We start from the raw sequence: 22,958 nt of genomic DNA on the forward strand, positions 1-22,958 counted from the left end.
TCCTCTAGCGTAATTTTCACGTTCCCGTATTTCAAGCTTAATAAGTTTATTACTTATCAGTACTAGCAATATAATAACTTTATCAGTACTAGTAATTCAATTGTATTATATACCATTCACCATGTTTTGAACTTAATAAGCTTTTTGTTAGTTTTAAGAATACATTCATAATAAGGTACCAAGAAAAAGTGATAATGATGAAGATTAAATAATAAACTAAGATCAATATGGAACTTTGGATTAAGTAAAAATAAATAATCAAGAATTAAAGCCATAATTTAACACCTGATTTTCATTATCTCACCATTACGTCTTGATACTAAATTAAGACATAGTTGTATATATTTACAGTAAAGTGCATGTTCACTCACACGTGGATCCGTACATGAAAACGTGATTTGGGGGAACGTAGAAAATAATAAAAGGAAATGTGTGGCCCACGAAAGGTAATCATACCATAAACAGAGTGATAAAAGTGTCGTGCAAAACTAGTTTCAGCATTGGTCCCTACTTCAATTTCTTATATTTATTGTATTTATTATATTTCGAACCACTCTTGTGAGGATTAACGATTGTACATTGCAGGAAACAATGGAGAAATGGGGGAAAAAGGGTAATTAAACAGTGATAAGAAGAAAAAGAAGAATAAGGAGCATGTTGGTGAGTTGACAAAAGGGAATAAAAACAAACACAACAAAAGATATGGCGCTGTTTTCGCTCACTTTCTCATGCAACTTTTTCCAATCAACTCCCACCACCCTTTTCAACGCCTTAAACAACGGATTCCACTGCCAATTAATTTCTTTTTCTTCTAACTTTTCATTATTAGGTTTCTCTCTTATGTATTCCTATAAATATCCCTGCAATTCCCAACCGAGAAGTAACAAAAATTGAGATTGTTTTTCTGTAAAAAAAACTGTGGCATTCTGACTTGACACATCATAGCCATGGCAGCAGCTTCCTACAGCCCCATCATGCTTGCGCTGTCTCTGCTTCTGTTGGTGTCATTCTGGAATGTAGCTGAGGTACATTATTACATTAACAGCAACAACACCTGATCGTAAGTGCAGTTAATGATTCTCTAAGAAAGTGTGTTTGTGACGTTTGAGCAGGCTTATACGCGCAGCGGAACACTTCGGCCTTCAGGTAAATATGGAGTGATGAAAAAGATGTTGGTTTAATTTGTATTATGATGATGATGATGATGATGATGAATTTGTAACAGATTGTAAACCGAAATGCACATACCGTTGCTCAGCAACTTCACACAAGAAGCCATGCATGTTTTTCTGCCAAAAGTGTTGTGCCAAATGCCTATGCGTTCCTCCTGGTACTTACGGCAACAAGCAACTCTGTCCTTGCTACAACACCTGGAAGACCAAGGAAGGACGACCCAAATGCCCTTAAACCCATCAAACTTCTTTCGCAAGTTATGATTTTATTTTCATGTACCAAATGGAATATTTGATTTAATGTTCAGAGTATTATCCCTTCTTTTATTTAAATTCTATATTCTGATTGACTTAAGTATTAAGAGGGTACTTACTTTCGGACATCTTAGTTTGGTCTCCATTCTTAATAAAGTGTCAATTACATGTTCTAATTTAAAGAATTGCTTTATTAACATTGTTAACCGTGTATCACGTATCAATTACCGTTTTTCTTAGTTTTTCAATTTTTAATTTTTTTTAATTTTTTTTTTTTAATTTTTTGCTATGTATCAGATTATTAGTGTGACACGTGGCAAGTACTGTCACTACTCAAGTATCATTATTTTGATTTCAATTTAATTTTAACATATGTCTATTTGTTTCAATTTAGTCCAATTTTATCACTCTTAAGACTAAATTTATTATTTATATAAATATTATATTGATATTTGTTATTAAAAAATGACTTACAAAATTCAGTATTGAAATTTATGTTAAAATGTAGTGGTTAAAGTCATGAATAACAAAATATGAGTTAAGAATTAAAAGAATGTAATATTGTTAATAAAAATTATGAGTATAACATTTATATAAATAATAAGTTTGGTGAGGGAGACAATATTGTTCTATTTAAAAAAATGATGTTATAATATATTAAAATTTTTTAATATAAATATCAGTACTTAATTTTGTAAGTTATTTTTCATAATAAATATCAATATAATATTTATATAAATAATAAATTTCGTCTTAAGAGAGACAATATTTTTCTATTTTGAAAAAAAAAATTGAGACTAAATTGAAATAAATAGACATATGTGAGGAGTAAATCGAAATAAGGATAATGACATTTGGTAGTGAGATTGACATGTGGTAGTATGTTGCCACATATTACTATTAGTATCACATGTCACACCAAAGACCTAACACGTGGGAATTTTTTTTTTTAAATTTAAAAATATTAAAAAATAAAAAAAAATGAAAAAAAATAGAGATTGACACATGGCACGCCATTAACGGCGTTAATACATTTTTTTATGAAAAAAGATCTAATTGAGATACTTTTTCAAATGTTGAGACGCAATTGACACTTTTACAGAGACTAAATTGACTGATCATAAGGAAAGTGAATACCATCTCACTAATTAAACCTAAGTATTATATATTATTTGAAAGAATGCATTTTATTGAAAAATATTTAAATAACTTAATTACATTCTCATAGTAAAAATAATAAAGTATATATTATTATTTTTGTTCAATTTAGTCCCAATTTTGTTTAAAATTGAGCAATTTTGTTCTTCTTGAAATTGAGACCAAATTTAATTTTTATATAAAATTTATAATTATGTGAATTTTAATATATTTAATAAAAATATTGAATAAAAAATTTAAATTTTAATATAAAAATTAAATTTGGTCTCAATTTGGAGAGAACAAAATTGGTTCATGTTTAAAAAATTGGGACTAAATTGAACAAAAATAAAAATAACGAATATAAGGACCAAATTGGATATAAAACATTGACTCTGACATATGGCATGCTGGTTTGACACGCGAATATTTAAAAAAAATAAAAAAAATTAAAAAAAAATTAAAAAAAAATCATGAAACGACACGTGGCAGTTATCCTTCATGGCCGCGGTGTTAAAAAATGACCAAATTGAACGAAATTAATCAAAATTTGGATCTATTTAAACACAAAAATAATATTAAGATTGATTTGATAAAAACTTTACAAAATAAATTTCTAAAAATATATTTTAACCTTTCTTTTTAACTCGCCGATCAACTCTCTCATTTTATTGAATCTACTTTGAGTCACTTTTGTAAAAGAAGAAAATAAGTTGACTCGGAAGTTCAAAGAGATTGATGACGGAATGAACAAATTGATTGCTGAGTTAAAAACACGTAACCTTTATTTCATGAATCCAAATATTCCTGAATGTTTATTTGTTGAGAATATACCAATAAATGTTGAATTAAATAGCTTTTGTTTTCAAATTTTTTAATTTTCCATTTTGTTGTTCATGCGTTAAAATGTTCTCACTCTCTATTATTTTGGATGATATTTACATTTTAGGTAGGCACGTTAAAATTTAAAAATATTCTAAAATAATTAACCGTGTAAGTAAAAATATTGCAAAATAAGAAATAAACCCGACACAAAAATATTGGGCGGCTACGAGTACCTAATTCAATTTATTCTGTAAGGCCCATTTAAAATATGGTAACTTTTCTGTCCTAAAGTTAGTGGGCCTAAGGCCGGCCCAACGTATAAGGTCCTAAGGTCTGCCCTAATCTCACTCTCACTTTCACTCTCACAGAAACGCAGCAGCCGTCAACCCTTCCCCTTGCTCTCACGAAAAGCTCTGCTAGAGTTTGCCCTAAGGTCCCCTTCCTTCGAGCTCGAACTCTGTCCCTGTTCACGTAAGTCACTCCTCAGCCCATGCTCCTTCCTTTCATGGTTTGTGTTCTCTGTAACGTTAGGGTTTGGTAATAAACCGCTCCTTTCTTTTGTTCTACCGTTCAGTTCAGCTGCTAACCGCCCTAGGGACAGTCCTACCTTCGTTGTGCGGGTCGGAGCGTTTGCTAGCTTAAATCCCAGGTACGGGAAGTTAGAGTTCATGTTCTTCAGTGGTTTTGGTCTGTAATGGTGTTGTTTTCGGCTTGTATGATTTAACTCTTCGATTTGGGGTATGAGAATGCTTGTATGCTGGTTTGGCTTGATTATCATGGTTGTTGCAGTGAAGGACAGTGGCGAGACCTGTAAATCTCGCCCAAGCGAGTCAATCTCGCCCAAGCGAGATGAAACAGGGAGCTCGCCTAGTGCTTTTGCACGAAAAGTCGCCCAGGCGACTCGCTCAACTTTTGAGCGAGCAGGCAACTCGCCCAAGCGAGATCCTGCGTTGCTCCTGCCCATGTTTTTGCGCTCTCGCCTAGGCGAGGGGGAGGCTCGCCTGAGCGAGCATGTCTCGCCTGAGCGAGACCCCTCAGCCTGAGCGAGATGCTGGGCGAGACAGTGCTGTGTTTTGGATGTTTGATGTTTCCCGAGTGATCCGTTTTGGTTGTGTATGATTGTGTGATGATAGACATGAATACAATGGAGCATGAAGTATATTTTTGGCATGATTCATGAATTGTGGATGAATGGGTTGGTGTGAGACTTAACATGTGAAATGAATGCGTGGTTGAAATTAAAGGAACATGGTATTGACATGAGATGAGACCCTAGACTCATGGGACGGTGATGATCAGAGGTATGGATTCAAAATGTGATGCATATGCGGAGTAAATCCCACGGATGAGTATGGAATTGTAAACATGCTTTTGATGTTCTCTTAATGTTGTTTTATGAATGTTGGTCCGTGTCAGCGTGTAATTCCTTGGGGTCTCTAGGTGAGACCTCTGGGGTCGCGCTTCAGTGGTCGGGATGTAATTCCATGGCCCCTGTTAGTGGGTGCCCATGGTGGTGCCCCATCTGTATAACTAGGTAAGGATTCAAGGTAAGGACTGCATCCTGACACTCTAAGGGGCCAGTTAGTCTCACTTAGAGCAGACTGACCCCTGTGGTGAGAGTAGCAGGAGGCCTGAAATTCATTAAGGGCTAACCTTGTGGTGAGAGAGATTTGATTCATCGTAACACTTATAACACATAGCTCGGAGATGAGCAGCTCAGAGTCGAGCAGGGGTATTCACCACAAGTGCGAGCGTCCGCTGAATCTGACCAAGTTATACGTATCCGGATGAGTCGAGTCGAGTCGTAGTGTATTGAGTGAAGAGTCATAACATGTTTGATTGTTATGTGGATATGAGATGAGGAAAAATATATTTGATTGCATGATGAATATGTTGTTGGCATCTAGCTTACCCGTTTTGTTGCATGGTTGTGATGTATGTGGCTGTTCTCTCTTGCGATGATCATCAACTTGGTTGATGGGAGCAGATGGGCGAGGTTCTCATGGGCAACAAGGGAATGGCGACTCCGCTACTTAGCCATCTGGGCTGAAGCTTACACTTCTCCTCTTCATGTCTTCTTTAGGGCTATGGCCCTTGTATTCGTAGTTTTTAGATTATAAACTCTTAGTTAAACTGTTATCCCGCTTTTGTTGGCATCGTGGTGTGCCTAGTTTTGTAGGGGTGATGTTGGGAACCCCAGGACTGCGTTATTATGCTATCTTACACGTGACGTTTCCTTTAATTGCGTTTATAAATTAAATGGGACGTTACATATTCAATTAAGACAAATAAATAAGTATCTATACTATTATACAAAAGAGGATCGATCATTTTGGTGTACATTGCTTTTTGTTAAATTTAACCTTTAATAAAAACAGTTTACCAATTTTACTCTTTAATAAACTGTAATTTAAATTTAACTATTTTTCTTTTAATTTACACTTTTTTAATAATTTTTTAAAATTTTCTTATCATTAAAAAAAACACATGCGCGTAGTTGTAATAAACTATATACATACAATCTCATGTTAACTTTAATAATTGGCATTTATAAATAAATATGAGTGAATTAAGTGTTATTTTAACTTTACTAAGAATGATATAAAATTTTATATTTTATACTTTAAACATGTTTTGAAAGTTAAATTTAAATACCGCTATTTTAGATATAAAATAAATTATGTCCAAAGATAAGTATGTATATGCTCAATACTTTCAATATTGAAAATAATTGAACGAATAATTCATATCGACAGCATAATAAAAGATTATCGGTATAATTACTTATTTAGTCATCTAATTTTTTACATTTGGTTCATTTTGATCTCCTAATTATTTGTTGGATCAATTTAGTTCTACAATTATTTAAAAAGATTTAATTTGGTTCTTTCAATTAAGTTGACTTTAACACTACGGTCGTACATGACACATGTTAAGTCGTGAAATTTTTTAATTTTTAAAATTTTTAAAATAAATTATTTATTTTTTCTAAAAATATTTAAACTGACATGTGTCAAATTACAATCATGCCACGTGACAAGCTACAGTTGTGTCACTTGGTAGTGATAATAGTTCTCTTTAATTTAGTCTTCTACTTAATTTTTTGTTCAATTTAATTTCTCTTTTTTAAAATAATCCAATTTGGTCCTCTTCAATTTGAAACCAAATTAATAAATAAGCTTACTTACAACTTATATATACATGTTAAAATAATTTTTTTGAATTTATACATCAAATCACTCCACCTAAATACTCAAATTATTTTATTTTTTACATTTTTACCCTTCTAAATTTTTACACTTTAAATTTTTTACATTTGTAAGAAATAAAAATAATTTGAATATTTAGTTGGAGTGATTTGATGTATAAATTTAAAAAAATATTTTAACATGTTTATATAAGTTAATTAAGCTTATTTACTAATTTGGTCTCAAAGTGGAGAATGCAAAATTGGATCGTTTTAAAAAATAGAGGGACTAAATTGAACAAAAAATTGAAACAAATGAATAAATTGAAAACAACTACTACCATTGTCATGTAACACAACTGTAACCTGCCACATGGCATGAATATAACCTAGAGTTGTCAAAACAGGTAACCCGCATTGGCATGGCTCGACCCACCACGGGCTGGTCACTTAGTGAGTCAACCCAACCTGACTCACTTATTAGCGAACAAACAAAATTTGGACCCGACCTGGCCCACCACAAGTTGGTGGGTTAAACGGATTGATTCACTGAGTCACCTAATTAAAAAAATACATTCTCTTCAATCTCAAAAACACTAAATTATAATTCTAATCAAAATCCAAATAAACTTCAATAGAATTCAAATGCAATCCAAAAGGATGTTAAACTCCAATTGCAAACCAAAATCACAAAAATACCAATGTGTTGGCTAAAAAAAACAACTTTACCCGACCCAAATGCAAAGCCCACCATAATAAAAAACACTTGTGTGACTCTTTATTTGCGGGTTGGTAAGCTAACCCGACTCATCACGGGTTCAACCCGAGTGAGCCGGGTTTTAAGTGAGTAGGGTCAAAAATTAATCCATATTAAAATTTGTAAAATAATTTCAATCCAACCCGACCTGAACCCGTGGTAGACCGGGTTGACTCACGGGTTCCAACCTATTTTGACAACTCTACTATAACATGACATGTGGCAATTTACATATATTTTTTTAAGAAAATAAAAAAATAAAAAAATTAAAATCTCACAAATTGACATGTGACATGTAAAGACACAATGTTAATGTTAACTTAAGTAAGATAATCAAATTGAACCTTTTTAAATAATTAAAAGACTAATTTATACTAATAAATAATAAAGAGACCAAAATAAACCAAATAAAAAAATTAGAGAACTAAATTGGTATTTGTATAACTATTTTGTCCAACTTTATTTCTGAAATGGATAGTATTTTGAAAGCTACAAAGATAGAAGAGATAATGATAAAAAAAGTAAATGACACAAAAGCAAAGATGGATATTTTTCAACTTCATATAAAGTTTAATTATAAAAAAAGTTAGTTTCCACAATTACCTCCGGGTCCTCCAAACTGGAGAACACTTCCAAAAAACTCTCCTTGATATCCAAAGTATTTAACACCAAAACACTCAGTTTTGTCACTGAAAGGTAAAATTTGATTAGGTTTTGGTCCAAAAGTGCGTCCTGAAGCATCTTGAATTAATGCAGATCTAAAATAGCACGCATGAGAACTGTTTCCATCCGCAAAATAACCAGATCCCATTGGAGGACTAGGAGTACCAACCTTAGTTTTTGTTCTCCCACCCCACCCTACAAACTCTGCTGATCCTAAGTTCGAGAACAATGCTTTTGGATAATAACCGATGTTTATATTTCCCAAAGTTATCCACCAATTTTTTGTCACTGAATCCTGAAAACACATGTCACCTTTTTCAAAATCAATACTAATCATGCATTTAAGAGTCATATTTAATCTTAAGTAAGGTGAAATTTAATAGCATAACTATTTACCTGAGTAATAGAAATGTGACTCTCATAAGTTGGTCCACCATACACAGATACATGAGGAAAACGTCTACCAAGATAAATACCACTTTCAACTTGAACAAAACCTGGACATCGAACATTATAGCATCCTGTTTTCTTGTAATTATCTGACTGTAAATTTTTAATGTTGACTTAAATTTAAAAGAATGGAATGTGAAGAGTAAAATAATGCACAATATATAACAAATAAATAAAATAAATTTTTATTTAGGAAACTTAATTATAATCTTCCTCAAGCGTTGACACTAACATTCATTTGTCCTATAGAAGAATGTGAAAGCTAATAAAAGAAAAAGAGAGGAGAAAATGGAAGTATAAATTAAGATAAAATGAAATATAAATACATCTCTTCTTACCGTCCATGATGAATAAAAGTGGGTTCCTTGATCACCATATAATTCTGGATGTATCTGGTATCAAAGAATGAGACTAATTAGAAAGTACTTTATGTTTTTATCTATCTTTTAATATTATATTCATTAAAATTAATAAATATGATATATTTTCTTCATAAAAATTTGAGTTAAAATCAATAAAAAAATATAATTAATTTTTAAAATAATTATTTAATTTAAAATTAAAAAAATAAAATATGATAAGTTTCTAAAATTAAAGATAAAAAAGAGTTTTTAAAATAAATAAACTATTTATAAAATAATATTAAGGGTAAAACTGAAATAAAGATATGTGGACACAAAAGAATATCTCTTTATATATTGTTATAGATAAAATAGTTATATTGTTTTTATTTTATTTACTCTTATTTACATCTAACATATATAGTACATGTATGGATATAATAAGAAAAAAAAATCATAAATATATTCTAAAAGTTATAAAATGACAAAAAAGTAGGTTCGATTAAATTTTAAATATTTCATAAATTTAGGTATTTTCAATTAAGTTTTTATTAGAAATTTAATTGTTTTGAATATTTAAAAAATGTCTTTAATTTTTTAAGTACCTATGTTTGATTATACTATTAACAAATTAATATGATAATTATTTTTATCTTTTGTCTTAACTCATTGGTATACTCTTGCGTTCTACCAAATTTTGGTTCAACTGAATCTTGAGAAAGGAAAAGAGTGAATGAATCAATGAGTTAAAGACGTGAAGATAAAAGTAATAATTATATCATCTTGTTGATAGTTAAAATCAAATTACGGGTATAAAACAAAAATATAATGAAATATTTTAAATACTCCATAGAACAACAATCTTTAAAAAAACACAATTAAAAATATTTAAATTTCTTTTATTGAGATTTAAGACAAATTAAATCGCTTCCATTTTTTCTCAAATAAATCATAAATGCAACCGTTACAACTTACATGCCATCCAATAGAGATTTTGTTGGTAGATTGTACGGGTCCGTTCTCAACCCATATATGAGATATTGAGATTTGACTCTTTGTAACAGTTTGAGGATTATAAATACTATTTATTCCACTAACTTTATAATAAGGACCAGAACTTTTTCGAACTGATACTTCTGCAAGCTACAAAATTCAACATATTCAAATAACTAATCAACTTAAAATATAATGTATTGGAATATACATTATAACTAATCACCAAACACAAGTACAAGAAAAAGAACAATATATTCATCATTTCTTTTATCAACTATCAATATATATATATATATATATATATATATATACTTATCATTGTCACTTCTACGTTACTCTATCACTGTCACGTGGTACGATGACAGTTTGACACGTGATAAATTTTTTTATTTTTTAAAAAAATTTAAAAAAATCAAAAAAATCAAAAAATAAATAAATAAAATTAAAAAAATTGAGGAACTGACACGTGGTACCCCATCTAACGCTATTATTGTACCGGAAAGGACTATATTGAGATCAAATTTCCAAAATAGAAACCAAATTGAGATGAAAAAGATAAATAAAGGATCAAATTGAGATTTAATGTTAGTCAGGCTTGTTCTCATATTCTTTGTCCAGATTCCGTGTACATAATATTGCAATATTTATATACCTGTGGTACTGTGTGTTTATTTTCTAATCCTGAAAGGTTGTTATAAATTTTTATTAATATTTCATATACTTTAGTTAATTTAAAAATGTTATTTTTCAAATCGAACATATTTATTTATTTTGTTTATATCTTCGACTTACATTCTTTAAGATCTCAAATTTTATTTAAAAAACTTTGAAAATAAAATTAATTAATTTTTCTCATGTACCGGAAATATTTTCAAAACTTATTAATAAAAATATCTAATTTTAAAATAGATAATCATAACTGTTCAAAGATTAATAAATGATATTCACTAAAACCATAAATAAAAATTTAAGACACTAAATACTATACATTAAAACCATGTAACAATTCGTCTGTAATAAATATCGTATAATGATACGGACAATGCTAATTAATGAACACTAATTAATGTATAACCAATGAGCATAAAATTCATAATTAAGTGTGTTATAAAATGAATTCTGCCTCCCATAAGTATTAATGTAATTTTATATTAGTTAAAAGATAAAAATATATATAAGTGTTATAATGATTAATAATTTATTTGATTCATAAAAATAAAAGTTAAAATAATTAAATAATATTAATGTAGTTGTAATATAATTAAATAAAATTATAATAAAAATATGAATATTATAACAGTGTTTTAGTTTAAAGAAATATAGTACAATAATATTTAAATTAAATTTAGAACTCTATACAATAAAATTTTGTAATGAGAATGACTGATGCAGTATCATTTAATAATATATTAATCACTAAATAACTTTATTACGTAATTAAAAATTAAATAAAAAATTAAACTTTTGATGACATTAAATTTTATTATATTATTTTAACATTACAACGTTAAAATTATTTTATTATTTAATTAATTTTTAACTTTTTTTTCATCAAATAAATTATAGATGAAAATTATATAATATTTATAACTACTTTTGTCCTTTAAATAATATAAAATTACATTAATAATATTAAAGTTAAAATTTATTTAATATTAAAATTAATTATAAACTTTTGTAAAATTTAATACATATTAATTATTTTTAACTGATAAGGGACTTAGTGACAAAATGAGTTTAATAATAATATATTAGAAGGTTTATCATTTTAATTAATTTATTATGTTAGTATATTTTATTATAGTTTCTAAGAAATATTTTATACGTTTTAAAATATTTTAATAACATTTTTAATGACCTTATACATGTATATATATATATATATACATCATCAAGTCATTTTGTTAGATAATAGAGTTCAGGAAAGATGATGAATATATTGTTCTTTATCTTTTGTTTGGTGACTAATCATATTCATAATGTTTGTGCTACTGAAGATAGATTGAAGGAAGATGTGAAGCTTAGTATTGATTCTCCTGTCAAGACTATTCATGTACTTCTTAATATTTGAATATTTTTTTTATATACTTTTTTTTCTTCTTTGATTGAACATGATATCACATTATGAATAACTAATTTTTTTCTTTTTTGGATTTTATAGACAAATTTTGGAGACATAGTTGATTGTGTAGACATTTACAAACAACCAACTTTTGATCATTCCTTATTAAAAGATCATAAATTGCAGGTATATAATAAAAGTCTTTGATGACATAGAATAAGTTAAACTGTATAATATTTCAGTGCTTTGATTTTAATTTTCTATCTTACTTTGATTATATTTTCAGTAAACTTTATAATTTGTTTGTTTCTTTATTTACAGCTAAAACCCAACTTTGAAATTGAAAACATAACCGAGAATAGTTCACAAAGAGACTTCGTGTTTGGACTGGTTGAGGAGAATTGTCCAGAAGGAACAATCCCTATTCTTAGATCAACAAAAGATAATTTCACTCAAAAAAATAATTCATTAAATGATCATATGTTGATGCAAGGCATTATTGGTGTTCATGTAAGATATCTTATACAATGTTATTTACATCAAAGTTATATGATATTTAATTTTTGAAGTTATTAATTATTTGACATATTTAATTTTGTAGGTTGCAGAAGTATCTATGAAACCAGATTTTGGTCCTTATTATAGAGTTAGTGGAACAACTAGCATCTATAATCCTGTAATTTCTAAAACGAGTCAAATTTCTATGTCTCATATTTGGGTTGAGAATGGATACGAAAACAAGGTCAATAAAATCTCTGCAGGATGGCACGTAAGTTACTATAGTTACATTTTTTATTTTCCTACAAAATTAAGTAGTTTCCATTTATGTCTTAATTTATTTCTTATTATATACATACATATGTTATGTCTGAAGGCAAAGAAAAAGAAAAGAAAAATTTATTTATTATAATCAAGAAAACATATCATATTTGTTGGTTTTAGAAAATAATTTTAAACAAAAAGAAAAAATGAACATAAAAAGTTTCTAATTATTTCTGTACTCTTATATCAGGTGTATCCAGCATTATACGGTAATGATTTTGCAACCCGTTTTTATATTTCATGGACGGTAAGAAAATATATTATTACTTTAATTTACAGAAACTAAAGATGAAGAGAATATAATTAAGCTTTCTTTCAAATTTTTGTACACTACAGTCAGATAATTACAAGTGGACAGGGTGCTACAACCTTAAATGTCCAGGTTTTGTTCAAATCGACAGACATAAGTACATCGGTTCACATTTTTCCAATGTTTCTGCATACGGTGGAGCAACTTATGAGGTTCGCCTTGCTATTACACAGGTAAATCAATATTAAACATAATTTTTATTTGTTTATTATAAAAATATATGTTTGTTTCTAATTAAACTATAAAACATTTAGTTTATATATTTTATCAAAGTCTAGGTAAACTATTTTTCGATGTATAAAATATATTTAATCTAATAAATTGTTATGTTATTAACCTTGAGTTTAATTAGAATTGAATATGAGTCTTAAATGCATTCGGAGTTTTTTTTTTATTTCAGACTTTTTTTAATTATAAAATTGTAAAATAGGATTCGTTGATTTTTTTTTTAAAATTGGGCCAAGTCGTTATATGGAGGACGACATTCAGGCCGAAGTCATCCTCCATCCTACCAATTTTGTTTTGTGTCTTTCTTTTTTTTTAAACAATGTCATCGTTGAAGATGACGACTTTGTTTGAATTGAAAAGTGAAGTCGTCCTCTAACATGACGACTTCACTTTTCATTTTTTATTTCAAAGTTTTCAGTTTTAACTATTTTTAATTTTTCTTTTCAAAATTTTCACTTTTCATTATTTTTTTTATAAATATCTTAGATTTTTTCTTTTTTCTTTTTTTTCAGATATAACAGTTTTTTTTCATTATTTTTCCTTTTCTTTTAATTTTTCAGTTTTCATTTTTTTCATTTTTTAAAATTTTTCAGTTTCGTTATTTTTCCTTTTTTTTATAAATTTTTTCGGTTATTAATTTTAAAAATAAAACAAAAAACAAAAATAAAATAAAAAAGTGAAGTTGTCAAGTATGAGGACGACTTCACTTTTTCTAAATAAAAGATAACGTCATGTTAGATGACGCACTACTTTTTAAAAAAAATAAAATAAAGAAACCGGTCGGTGGAGGACGACTTCACTTCCAATGTCGTCCTCCATCCTGACAACTTGACTCATTTATACAAATTTGACTTCTAATGGACTCCAAAATACAAAAAAGCCGCATTTGGATTATGTAGAATTGTGAAAACGGATTATTTGAATCGGTTTGGTCTATTATGGATTGGTCATCTAGTGAGTCAATCCAATCTGGCTCATTTATTAACAAGTTAAAAAAAATTAAATTTGACTCGACCTATGATGGGTTGGTAGGTTAAACAAGTTGTTTCACTGACTCAATTAAAAAAATACAATTTTTTTTCTTTAGTCCTAAAAAAAACTAAAGTATAATTATCATTAAAATCTAAATAAACTTCAATATAGTCCAAATACAATAAAAAATAATGTTTAACCCCAAATATAAACCAAAATTATAAAAATATTAGGTTTGCATTTGTCAACCCAAAATGTTGGCTAAAAAATGGTTCAACCCAACCCAAATATAAAAAAATTGTGTGACTCTTTATCTGTGGGTGGGTTGGTGAGTCGGATTCAACTCCGGTGAGTTGGATTCTCAGTAGGCTAAATCAAGTAAAAAAATTAATCCATACTAAAATTTATAAAAGAAATTCAACCCAACTCAATTTGAACTCATGATGGATCAGATTTACCTAAAGATTCTAATTCACTTTAACAACCTTAGGTATGTTACTCACGCAAAATGACATGTGTTTTCAGGACCCCGGAACGAAAAATTGGTGGTTAAGAGCAAAAGATATAAATATTGGTTATTTTCCAGCGGCATTGTTCAAGGACTTGAATTCAGCAGTGATAGTAGGTTGGGGTGGAAGAACAAGAGCTGATATAGGGAGTGATAGTCCTCCAATGGGATCTGGACATTTTCCTGATAAAATCAGTAACCATGCATGCTATTTTATATCTATGTTGATTCAAGATTCAACAAAAAAAGTTTTTGCACCTAAACTTGATCAAACTGTATCCTTCACCGACAACAGTAAATGTTATGGTGTTAATTACTATGGAGACCAAGGAAGAGGTTATGGAAGTGCTCTTCAATTTGGAGAACCGGGGGGTAAATGTGGAATTTAATAATTGTGTTTTATATCAACTTTAAGAATAACCATCTTTTATGTAGTAAAAATTTTTTCTCTCTTCTTCTCTCTTTTCTCTTACCAATTTTCTTTAAATCAAGTTTGTCAAACGATTTATGTATAATAGTCAATTATTGAAGTTAACATCGAATTGTGTAACTTTTTAGCGTGTAAAACCAACATGAATATATAGTTTTGTATATGTAAATAAATATATAAACAACATACACAAATACTTTAAAAAAAACTATATATTTATTTTAATTGAATAAAATGAGCTGGTTACTAATAGCCTTACGTATTATAAAAAGTTACAACATTTCACGTTACACTTTTTAGTGTTGACTTTTTATTTTCAATTTTTTTAGTCAATAGATTTAGCTGTCAAATACTTTATATTTCATTTTTATTTATAACGTATTTATTCAAGAATTATATATTATTCTAAATAAAAGATAGAGAGAAAATTTTAACATACATATTAACAAGAAAAGACATTAAGATGCATTAAAGTTAATAGATTTAAAAATAGAAATATTCATCCGCTAATTTTGTAATATTTAAACAATACGATGGTTTCATTTATAGAAATAATATAACAAGTTTTATCTGCTAATTAGTTTAAAATAGATATTGATAATGTAACTAAGAATTGTCCTAATTTACCTTCGTATATTACTAACTAAGAATAATAAAGTTAGATCCAATCAATCATCTAAGCCACAACACAATTTCATACAATATATACACTACATTATATAATATGATACTTTTCCTTAGAAATGACTAGATACATACAATTTACACAAATATAATATCATTCAATCACATTTATCAATATATTTTCAAAATTAAAGCCTAGGTTCCTTCAACCTAACCCCTTGCGTGATTCGAGTACATGATATAGCAGGGGTGGCTCCAAAATTTTGATTTTTCTTTTAATTATATAATAAATATATTTGAAATTTATTAAATTTTTTTTAAATTGTAGTTAGTAGATTTTAGAAATTGATGAAAATTAAATTGTGTATCTTTTTATTTCTTTTATAAGGCACAATCTTTAATATTAATAGATAATAAAACATAAAATTAAATATAATAAATAACAAAAATATTTAAGTATAATTCTTTTAGTATCTGTTTTTGTCAAAAAATTGACAATAGAATTATGTTAATTACACTAACAAAAACAAACCATCCATATTAAGAGTTTCAATTTTAATGAAAAAGTCATTGATCTATTTCAAGAAATTTAACGAAATTTATCGTAAAAGACCAAATTGCGTAAGTTTTAAAAAGATCATGACTAAATTGAGACTAAAAAAACTAGAGGACCAACTTAATATTTTTAAACGAAAACATGAATAAAAAAATAATTAAACCAAATATTTATTAAGATAATTTTTATTTTCGTTCTCGTTGTCTTTTGAGTTTTTTTCACACATTCTAATCATCTCTCGTTCTCATATGTTTTCTTTTATTTTTTGAAGAAAAATAAAAGTTAGACACAAATTTATTAATTTTTCTCTCATTTCTCATTTATCCTCATTTTCTTGTCTCTTGTCTCACTTGATAATGAAAACATTATGTTTATCTAATGAGCTTTTTCTATATTCATTTCTTTATGAATATAGAAGAAAAATAAATAATGTATTCATAACCAATTTTTAATTGTGACTTGACTAAAATATATTTTTATTTTAATACTTAGTTGTCTCAATTTTTATTGGATTACGATAAATTATTTTTTAATATTATTTATAAAAAAAAAGGTATATTGATAAAGAATAAAATAATAATTATTTTTTAAAAATGATAAAAATGAAACTATTGATAAAAACAAAATAGACTCTACTTCTTCATATATCTTGAAGCATTATACTAATAATTAAATTGTTTCAAAGGAATGATTTCAAAATTATATTATTTGACCCTCCAATACTTTTGTTCAATATCTCCATTGCATGATAGGATAGGGATTCGTGAAACGAAATACTCTTCATCCAATCCTAATCTTTGACTATATTTTAAAATGATTATTTACATTAATCAGATAATAAATGCAATTACTTCTTTTTAGAACATCATTAATATTTTTTCAGCAAATTTTCTCTCTTTCATATTTAATATTGAATTTTTATGAAGAATATTTTTAACAAAAATCTTACTTTAATTTATTAAAATTGTTAACTTTGACAACATTTATTTACATTTTAATTAAATTTTTAACATCTAAAATTTATTTTTTAATAATAAAATTTTAATCCTTTAAAATATTAATTAAATGTTATAAATAATTATATAATAAATTTTAATTCTTCATTATATGACATATTTATTTAAAAAATATATATTCTTTTAAATAATATTTCAACATATCAACAAAGAAAGATATTAAGATGCATTAAAGTTAACGAACTTGAAAAGAAAAACAATTCCAGTAGAAAAGGTTCTTATAACACACTTACACACATACACTAATTTATAAAACGAAACAAATTTTATTATTAAAATAATTACCGTTATAAATGAAAAATTATAATAGTAAATATTTTAGTGATAAATAACTTTTAATTTTATAATTTTCCATTACTATAATTCATTATTATAATGATTAACTTTTTTGATTTCTTAATTTAATTTTAAATTATTATTTTTTTGTTGTGATCAATTTATTTATTATTACTGTAATAATAGCAACAATATTATTTATTATTAGAATAATAATAATAATAATAATTATTATTATTATTATTATTATATTTTTTAATTAATTGATTACTATGTAATTAATACCATATAATGATAATACTAACTGTGGACAATGTATAATTAATAAACATAAAGTTGATAGTTAAATATGTTATAAAATGAAAGAAAATAATTTTTTAACTATTAAATTCTAACAACTTTCACTCTTACAACCTTGAGGTATCATCTTTAAATGACTTCCCATTTCTTAATTTTTTTATTTATGTATATTCCACAATCACTTCAAAGATGTGAAAATGTCATCTTAGATTGTGAAAGAAAATTGTCATAATTTACGTTGTCAAAATATTATTGTCCTAAAATGAATTTTGTTTTCAATAATTATTAATGTAGTTTTATTTTATTTAAAAGACAAAAATATTCATGTAATTGATAATTTATTTGATCTATAAAAAATTAAAAAATCACTATAGTACACTAATATTTAAATTAAATTTAGAACTCTATACAATATTTTTTTTATAATGAGAATGACTAATGCAGTATTATTAAATAACATAAAAATCACTAATAACTTTATTACGTAATTAAAAATAAAATAGAAAGTTAAAATTTTGATAACATTAAATTTTATTATTATATTATTTTAATAGTACAACTATGTTAAAATTATTTTATTATTTAATTAAATTTTTTATCAAATAAATTATAAATGATAATAATATAAAATTACAGGTATTTTTCTCCTTTAAATAAAATAAAATTGTATAAATGATTATTAAAATTAAAATTTATTAAATGTCAAAGTTAATTATAGACTTCTGTAAAATCTTATACATATTAATTGTTCTTAATCAATAAAGACATTTCTTAGCAGGACCTTAATGACAAAATGAGTTTAATAATAATATATTAGTAGGTTCCTCATATTAATTAATTTATTATGTTAATATATTTGACTATAGTTTTTAAGATATATTTTATACTTTAATTATTTTCAAAATATTTTAATAGCATTTTTAACCACTTTATTATACATGTATATATATACATCATCAATTCATTTTGTTAGATAATAGAGTTCCGAAAATGACGATGAATATATTGTTCTTTATCTTTTGTTTGGTGACTAATCATATTCATAATGTTGGTGCTATTGAAGATAGATTGAAGGAAGATGTGAAGCTTAGTATTAATTCTCCTGTCAAAACTATTCATGTACTTCCCAATATTTGAATTTCTTTTTATATATTTTCTTTTCTTTTATTGAACATAATATCACATTATGAATTATTATTTGATTCTTATTTTTTATTTTGGATTTTATAGACAAGTTTTGGAGATATTGTGGATTGTGTTCACATTTACAAACAACCAGCTTTTGATCATCCACTGCTAAAATACCACAAATTGCAGGTATATAATAAAAATATTTGATCACATAGAATTAGTTCAACTTTATAATATATTAATGCTTTGGTTTTAACTTTCTTACTTTGATTAAATTTTCAATAAAGTTTAAATTGCTTGTTTATTTATTTACAGTTGAAACCCAACCTTGAAATCGAGAACACAACTGAGAATAGTTCAGAAATTGAAGTCATGTTTGGACTTGACGAAGAGAATTGTCCAGAAGGAACAATCCCTATTCGTAGATCAACAAAAGATAATCTCACTCAAAAACAAAATTCATCAAATGATCATATATTGATGCAGGGCATCCCTGGTATTCATGTAAGATATCTTATATAATATTATGCGTCAAAGTTACATGGTATTTAATTTTTGAAATTGATTAATTATTTGACATATTTAATTTTATAGCTTGCAGAAGTATCTCCGAGGCCACGTCTTGGTCCTTATTATAAAGTTAGTGGAACAGCTAGTATTTATAATCCTATAATTCGTAAAAAAGGTCAAATTTCTATGACTCATATTTGGGTCGAGAAGGGATCTGGAGATGCTCTCAACAAAATCTCTGCAGGATGGCATGTGAGTTACAATGGTTACATTTATGATTTTCTTACAAAATTAAATAATTTTAAATTGTGTTTTAAATTTGAGCAAAATTTTAAATACTTTTAAATCTCTTTCTAGTAATCAATCAATTGGTCATTCTTCTTTGCAATAAATTTAAGAGTGACTTGACTGAATTAGAATAATTTGAAGAAAAGAATGACCGAATTAATGGTCAAATTCAAGATTCAAAGATGAGATAAATGATTAGGTGGATCACATACTTCTTTTTATTAATTTAAAGTATTCAAATTTTTGAGGTAATTAAAAATTAATTAATTCTATTTTTTTTATCTATTTTTCTTTTTTTATTGTATACATATATATACATATGTTATGTCACAAGTAGAAGTGTCAAATGGGTTAGAACCCGTGAGACAATCCGGTTTATCATGGGTTCATATCGGGTTAGGTTGAAATCCTTTTACAAATTTCAATACGGATTGATTTTTGACCCGACTCATTTGGAACCTAGTTCACCAACCTGCAGATAAAAGGGTTACACATTTATTTTTTATTAAGTTAAGCTTTACATTTGGATCATGTTAGGTTGTTTTTTTTAGTCAATGCATAAATAATTTGTATTATTTTATTTTGTTTTATATTTTGATTGTATTAAAGTTTATTTAGATTTTAATTAGTACAATTTAGTTTTGACTGAAAAAAATAAAAAAATAACATTTTTTTAATTAAGTGAACCGTGTGTTTAATTATTTAGATTTTAATTATTTATTTATTATAATCAAGAAAACATATCATAGTTGTTGGTTTTTAGAAAATAATTTTAAACAAAAAGAAAAAATGAACATAAGAAGTTTCTAATTATTCCTTTACTGTGACATCAGGTGCATCCAGAATTATATGGTAATGATCCTGCAACCCGTCTCTATATTACATGGACGGTAAGAAAAGATAGCAATACATCTTGTTTTACTTTAATTTATATATAGAAACTAAACAAGAAGAGAATATAATATTCTCTTTTCTCTTTATTGTCTTAGCTTTTCTCATTTCTATGATAGAAAATAATTAACCTTTCTTTCAATTTTTGTATAATACAGGCAGATAATTACATAAAGACAGGGTGCTATAACCTTAAATGTCCAGGTTTTGTTCAAGTTAACAAAAATATTTACCTTGGTGGACCTTTTTCCCGTGTTTCTACATACGGTGGACAAACTTTTGAGCTTTCCATTTCTATTACACAGGTAAATAAAGGTTAAATATATTTTTATTTCTAAATTATTATAAAAATATATGTTTGTTTTTAAATTAAATTATAAAATATTTAGTTTTTATATTTTGTAAAAGTCTAAATAAACTATTTTCCAGCATCATGGGTATGGTATGTTACTCACGAAAAGTGACACATGTTTTCAGGATCCAAGTACGAAAAATTGGTGGGTAAAATCTGGAATTACAAATATTGGTTATTTTCCAGCACCGTTGTTCAAGAATTTGGATTCGGCATACATAATAGGTTGGGGTGGAAGAACAAAGGTTGATATTAGTCATTCTAGTCCTGCAATGGGATCTGGACATTTTCCTGATAAAATCAGTAATCATGCATGCTATTTTAGATCTATGTTGATTCAAGATTCATCAAGAAATGATTTTGCACCTAAAATTGATCAAACTGTATCCTTCACTGACAACAGTAAATGTTATGGTGTTGATTACTATGGAGATCAAGGAGGGGATTTTGGAAGTGTTGTTCAATTTGGAGGACCCGGGGGTGATTGTGGAAATTAATCTTCTTTATAATTATCTTTTATATCATCTTTAAGAATAATAACATTTCTATTTAGTACAATTTTTGTTTTTCTGTTCTTCTCTCTTCTTATCTTGGTAATTTTTCTTTGGGTTAAATATGTTTTTTATCTCTCAAGTTTCAGTAAAATTTGGAATTAGTTTCTCATCGAAATTTTTAACTAATTTAATCCTTCATTTCTAGAAATACGTGGATTTAGTCATTTTAATCAAATTTTGTTAAATTTATTTGAAGTTTCAAACACGTTTTATAATAATATTTAAGTTAACATTTAAGTGAAAATGGGTCTAACGATGTAAACAATTCAAATACTATTATGAAATGCGCTTGAAATGTTAGATAAACTTAGCAAAATTTGGTTAAAAGGACTAAATCTATAGATGAATGACTAAATTGGTCAAAAATTTCAAAGAAAGACCAATTCCAAAATTTACTGAAACTTTAGAACCAAAAAGATATTTAACTTTTTTCTTTAAATCAAGTTCAACTTATATATAATAGTTGATTATATCGAAGCTAACATGAAATTGTTTAACTTTTTAATGTGTAAAAACAACATAAATATTAAATATCTAGTTTTGTATATATACAAATAAATATATAATCATTGGAAGAATAAGAAGAATACATAGACAAATATGTTAAAAAAATTATATATTTATTTTAATTGAATAAAATGAGCTAGTTACTAATAGCCTTATATATATTATAAAAAGTTACTACATTTCACGTTACACTTTTTAGTGTTGACTTTATTCTTCTTCCTTTTTTTTCAATTTTTTTAGTGAAGAGATTTAACTGTCAAATACTTTATATTTCATTTTTATTTTATAACGTATTTATTTCAAAATTATGTATTATTCTAGATAAAAGATAGAGAGAAAATTTAAACATATCAACCAGAGAAGATATTAAGATGCATTAAAGTTAACAAAAGTTGAAAACAATAAATTATTTATTTCAAACTATTAAATATTGTATTTTGTAAACTATTTTTAATAAATAAACAATTAAAAATATTTGAGATTCGATGAAAAGAAAGCACTAAAAGATAGGAAGACACCAATTTCAAACTCTGCGTTAAGTTTGAAATTACTCATGTAATGTTCGAAAAATCAATCACAAATTATTTCTTACCTGTGGTGACGGTATACAATGTATATATAGTGACAAAATTAAATAAATAATTCTTGTCAAAAGTATCCTTCAATCTTTGCATCAAAATTTAATTTTGATGTATATGTTGTAGAAGAATTAAAAGATTGTGAAAATCTTTCACTTGAAAACAATTTCATAAGCAACAATAATTAATTTCAAGGTAAAGGTAAAGGAAGCGAGGAGCATGGTAAATCTAAGAGAATATTTTACATATAGTATATTTGG

The 22,958-nt window shown here is 26.6% G+C and overlaps 4 protein-coding genes and 1 long non-coding RNA gene across 5 annotated transcripts; 4 read left to right on the forward strand and 1 right to left on the reverse strand.

Moving 5' to 3' along the window:
• Positions 1 to 805: 805 nt before the first annotated feature.
• Positions 806 to 1,633, forward strand: LOC114194369 (protein RSI-1-like). Its single transcript, XM_028084542.2, has 3 exons — positions 806 to 1,025; positions 1,113 to 1,146; positions 1,226 to 1,633. The coding sequence occupies exons 1-3, from the start codon at positions 948 to 950 to the stop codon at positions 1,405 to 1,407; spliced, it is 294 nt and encodes a 97-aa protein (XP_027940343.1). The 5' UTR covers positions 806 to 947; the 3' UTR covers positions 1,408 to 1,633.
• Positions 1,634 to 3,743: 2,110 nt separating this feature from the next.
• On the forward strand, positions 3,744 to 5,607 carry LOC114195117 (uncharacterized). The gene is made up of 3 exons (XR_014984055.1): positions 3,744 to 3,860; positions 3,964 to 4,038; positions 5,377 to 5,607. It is a non-coding gene; the product is annotated as an uncharacterized LOC114195117 (long non-coding RNA).
• Positions 5,608 to 7,919: 2,312 nt separating this feature from the next.
• Positions 7,920 to 10,261, reverse strand: LOC114195119 (protein neprosin-like). The gene is made up of 5 exons (XM_085665989.1): positions 10,244 to 10,261; positions 9,763 to 9,930; positions 8,785 to 8,838; positions 8,393 to 8,539; positions 7,920 to 8,291 (listed from the first exon to the last, which is right to left on the reverse strand). Exons 1-5 carry the CDS (start codon positions 10,259 to 10,261, stop codon positions 7,920 to 7,922), a joined length of 759 nt encoding a protein of 252 aa, XP_085522115.1.
• Positions 10,262 to 11,705: 1,444 nt separating this feature from the next.
• Positions 11,706 to 15,175, forward strand: LOC114195609 (protein neprosin-like). The gene is made up of 7 exons (XM_028086136.2): positions 11,706 to 11,836; positions 11,945 to 12,031; positions 12,167 to 12,355; positions 12,447 to 12,614; positions 12,858 to 12,914; positions 13,004 to 13,150; positions 14,703 to 15,175. The coding sequence occupies exons 1-7, from the start codon at positions 11,711 to 11,713 to the stop codon at positions 15,072 to 15,074; spliced, it is 1,146 nt and encodes a 381-aa protein (XP_027941937.1). The 5' UTR covers positions 11,706 to 11,710; the 3' UTR covers positions 15,075 to 15,175.
• A 3,708-nt stretch (positions 15,176 to 18,883) lies between these two features.
• LOC114195120 (protein neprosin-like) lies at positions 18,884 to 21,676 on the forward strand. The gene is made up of 7 exons (XM_028085511.2): positions 18,884 to 19,006; positions 19,118 to 19,204; positions 19,334 to 19,522; positions 19,613 to 19,780; positions 20,650 to 20,706; positions 20,866 to 21,012; positions 21,185 to 21,676. Exons 1-7 carry the CDS (start codon positions 18,884 to 18,886, stop codon positions 21,554 to 21,556), a joined length of 1,143 nt encoding a protein of 380 aa, XP_027941312.2. The 3' UTR covers positions 21,557 to 21,676.
• Positions 21,677 to 22,958: the final 1,282 nt, after the last annotated feature.

Source organism: Vigna unguiculata, chromosome 8 (genome assembly GCF_037176805.1).
Source record: "Vigna unguiculata cultivar grain cowpea cultivar isolate G323 ecotype 2 chromosome 8, ASM3717680v1, whole genome shotgun sequence".
NCBI lineage: Eukaryota > Viridiplantae > Streptophyta > Magnoliopsida > Fabales > Fabaceae > Vigna > Vigna unguiculata.